Source organism: Pseudophryne corroboree, unplaced genomic scaffold (assembly GCF_028390025.1).
Source record: "Pseudophryne corroboree isolate aPseCor3 unplaced genomic scaffold, aPseCor3.hap2 scaffold_1287, whole genome shotgun sequence".
NCBI lineage: Eukaryota > Metazoa > Chordata > Amphibia > Anura > Myobatrachidae > Pseudophryne > Pseudophryne corroboree.
This window is the reverse complement of record NW_026967912.1, coordinates 48,799-53,048: the sequence shown is the minus strand read 5'-3', so window position 1 is coordinate 53,048 and position 4,250 is coordinate 48,799. Positions and strand designations below refer to the sequence as shown.

The window sequence follows — 4,250 nt, the reverse complement described above, 5'->3', positions numbered from 1 at the left end:
GAGTGGGGGACTTAATAGATTGGGTCTGGGTCCCAGCGGCACCTGAGAGCTATCAGGTAGGGTAGATAAGAAGCCATATAGGGGGAGATGTACTAAGCAGTGATGAAAGTGAAGTGAGCCAGTAGACAAGTTGCCCATGGCAACCAATCGGCATTGATGTAACATTTATAATTTACATACTATAAAAGTATACAGAGCAGCTGATTGGTTACTATGGGCAACTTCTTTACTTTTATCACTGCTTAGTACATGTCCCCCATAGTGAGGAGAGCTCCAGGAAGCACGTCTGAATGGACCACGCCCCTCTTATTTATTAATTTATGTACTCCCAGGGGTGGCAGGTGTGGTACATCCCTGCAAAGGCAGATCCAATCTCTTTCTCATCAGACTCTGCTGTCTTCCCTGCACTCTCACTCAGATGTTCACTGCTGCCAGTAGCACACGTATGAGAAGCAGAAGTATGGCGGCAGCTGTATAGATTCTGATATGTAATTCTCTGTATCATACTTACCGTACACACATCGTTCTTATTACTATTAAGAGAATATAGAGGTAAAACTCATGATGATGGGGGTGTAAGAGTGCATTATAACCTAGCAGATGATGATGATTGCAGGGTATCATATGGTGTATTGCATGTAAAGTACCTTGTTCCACACCTACTCTGCTGTAGCAATATACCTTATATAAGGGTGAGTAACACATGTACAGGCTTACCAGCGTATGAGCACACACATAAAGGAATGCTACCTTACCAATGCTTCCAGGAGTAACGTTAGGAGACATTTCTCTGATCCATCAGCTCATATGACTGATGTTATTGTTCAGATAGAATCTCCAATTCATACGATATGTTCCCCATCCATTGTTTTACATTGGTGCTGACATAGGACTTGGCGAGTGACTACATCTCCATTTATACTTCATGGTTAGTTACCAGTACAAGAGAGAGATATATCTAAGTCTTATTATAATATTACATTTGTTATTGTGAGTGTTCTCAGGAGGGTGGACACAATGATAGTCTGAGACACAATATTATAAAGCCTTCATTATAAGTTATGTTTTATTATACACACACATTTACAATTAAGTGTCCCAGAGAGTCATCTCCTATTGTTTGCAAGATTAATATTGTTACAGAAAAGTCACATTTCTATAATGTATTTTATTTCCAGCAGATGGACACACAAGCAGGAATATCTCAGAAGGACATCTAATGTTATCCCCGGATTGTGACATAAAAGATAATGACAGTAGACAGGATTCTCCAGGAGCTAACCCCATTACCCCAATTATACATCCAGCTCTATCAGCTGGTCCCTCTGATCCTGGGAAATGTTCTCCTGATCACTCTGATATTGGTGCATCTGTTACAGCTCTGAAAGTAGATACAGAGTTTCCATGTGCTATAGATGCCAAATGTTTTACACAGAACACCAAGCGTATTAACCCACACACAGGTAAGACAGGTGAGAAGGCATTTCCATGTTCTGAGTGTGAGAAATCTTTTACATACAAATCATATCTTCTTAGACATAACAGAAGTCACACAGGTGAGAAGCCATTTCCATGTTCTGAATGTGGGAAATGTTTTACACGGAAATTAGATCTTATTACACATCAGAGAAGTCACACAGGTGAGAATCCATTTCCATGTTCTGAGTGTGGGAAATGTTTTTCACGGAAATCAAATCTTGTTAGACATAACAGGAGTCACACAGGTGAGAAGCCATTTCCATGTTCTGAATGTGGGAAATGTTTTGCACACAAATCAGATCTGGTTATACATCAGAGAAGTCATACAGGTGAGAATCCATTTCCATGTTCTGAGTGTGGGAAATGTTTTGCACACAAATCAGATCTTGTTATACATCAGAGAAGTCACACAGGTGAGAAGCCATTTCCATGTTCTGAGTGTGGAAAATGTTTTGCACACAAATCAGATCTTGTTATACATCAGAGAAGTCACACAGGTGAGAAGCCATTTCCATGTTCTGAGTGTGGGAAATGTTTTGCACAGAAATCAGATCTTGTTAGACATAACAGAAGTCACACAGGTGAGAAGCCATTTTCTTGCTCTGAGTGTGGGAAATGTTGTTTAACTAAATCACATCTTGTTAGACATCATAGAAGTCACACAGGTAAGAAGCCATTTCCATGTTCTGAGTGTGGGAAATGTTTTGCACAGAAAGCAGATATTGTTAGACATAACAGAAGTCACACAGGTGAGAAGCCATTTTCTTGCTCTGAGTGTGGGAAATGTTTTGCACACAAATCACATCTTGTTAGACATCAAAAAAGTCACACAGGTGAGAAGCCATTTCCATGTTCTGAGTGTGAGCAATGTTTTGCACACAAATCAGATCTTGTTATACATCAGAGAAGTCACACAGGTCAGAAGCCATTTTCTTGCTCTGAGTGTGGGAAATGTTGTTTAAGTAAATCACATCTTGTTATACATCACAGAAGTCACACAGGGGAGAAGCCATTTTCTTGCTCTAAGTGTGGGAAATGTTTTGCACACAAATCACATCTTGTTAGACATCAGAGAAGTCACACAGGTGAGAGGCCATTTCCATACTCTGAGAAATAAATCAGCTCTTTTTGTACAAAATAGACATCACTCAGGTGAGGAGCCAATTTTATCTTCTGGAGTTTACTTATCATTGCCATGCATTGTTCTTCAAGGTTCTTATTATATCTCCTATGCTTTTTGCAGTATACATGCTACCGCAGGGTGAAATAATCAGATGTCATGTCCTCATCTACCACTGCTATACAGATAACTTGTCTTTTGCTCCGGGTACTGAGAACCCAGTACCAATCCTAAATGGTTGTCTAGCCGAGCTCCAGGTGGGGGTGATGCCAGTTGGCTGCGACTCAGTCCTAGTGAAACAGGTCCTTATGATAGAAGCTCACCAACAAAGGGCAGGGCTACAGCTCAGCTTTGTTACCAACCAGACATACGCTTGGGGGTTCAGAGTTACAAAATGCTGATCCTGTGCGGAATCTTGGTGTCCTGGATGGTGGAGTGACACTTAGACATCAGGTATCTTCCACAATCAGATCCTCATGTGAGGGAAAATAGCCAGATTCCAGCACTTATTTCCCTCAGAATGTCTACTTACAGTCATACATGCACTTGTATCATCTCACATTGACTACTGCAATGTCCTCTACCTGGGTCTCCCAGTAAAATTATTGCACCATTTGCACATGGTACAGAAGGCAGCAGACATGCTGTTACCTAACCAGCCCGTTCCTGCCACATAACACCCATTCTCTACTCCCTTCACCGGCTGCCTGTAAGATGGTGACTCTATTACATAATCTTACTGACTCTCCCAGCCCTACATGACCAGGGTCCATGGTACCAGAAGCAGCTTCTGTCACCTTACTGCCTACTTCCATCTGCAGATGAAGGACTGCTACCAGCAATACCAAGAATCCCCAAGCAGTGCTGAGATATCGGGGGAGACAAGGCGGGTGGCACTATTGCTGTAGTGGAGGCTGCTGGAGGCACGGTCTGTGGGTAATATTGTCCCCAAGCAGCACTGAAGTGACGGGGTACACAGGGTGGCTGGCAGTAGTGGGGACAGCAGGAGGCAGTATCTGGGTGACAATCTTGTCCTAAAGCAGCGCTAAGGTGTCAGAGAGGGAGACAGGGCAGTGGCAGTAGTGGGCGGAGACAGGGCAGTGGCAGTAGTGGGCGGAGACAGGGTGGGTGGCAGTAGTGAAAGGAGACAGAGTGGGTGGCAGTAGTATGGGGAGGCAGGGTGGGTGGCAGTAGTGGAAGGAGACAGAGTGGATGGCAGTAGTGTGGGGAGGCAGGGTGGGTGGCAGTAGTGGAAGGAGACAGTGGGTGGCAGTAGTGTGGGGAGGCAGGGCGGGTGGCTGTAATGAGTTGTATGGGTCCTGCACAGAACCAGTTGATAATTAGACTTGATGATTATGCTTCCTTATTTCTTTTTTTTAATCAAGTAGTATTTTTATTTAGTTTTGTGATATTTATACAGTACATAAAATATACAACAACAGTAAAACTAACTGTAACAATTGCCATCAATAAAGATATATATATTAAATTCAATGTGTAATGTGTGTGTCAGATAAATTTACTAAGAGTTCCAAGGTAAATGATATCTGTAGAAGAAAAAGAAAAAAGGAAGGAAAAAGGGGAAGGCCTAGGTGTCCACTACCGGTCCCCCCAGCCTTGTGTTGCACCAGCGATCCCACTTCACTGTAAA

General features: G+C 42.8%; 1 protein-coding gene across 1 annotated transcript; it reads left to right on the top strand.

Annotated features, from left to right (window-relative positions):
• Positions 1 to 1,183: 1,183 nt before the first annotated feature.
• Positions 1,184 to 4,033, top strand: LOC134993557 (zinc finger protein OZF-like). The gene has a single exon (XM_063950883.1). The coding sequence runs from the start codon at positions 1,220 to 1,222 to the stop codon at positions 2,594 to 2,596; it is 1,377 nt and encodes a 458-aa protein (XP_063806953.1). The 5' UTR covers positions 1,184 to 1,219; the 3' UTR covers positions 2,597 to 4,033.
• The last annotated feature ends 217 nt before the right edge of the window (positions 4,034 to 4,250 follow it).

What these genes read in the sequence shown, in the direction of transcription:
- LOC134993557 (XM_063950883.1), top strand. Translation starts at nt 1,220, where the DNA reads ATGTTATCCCCGGATTGTGACATAAAAGATAATGACAGTAGACAGGAT.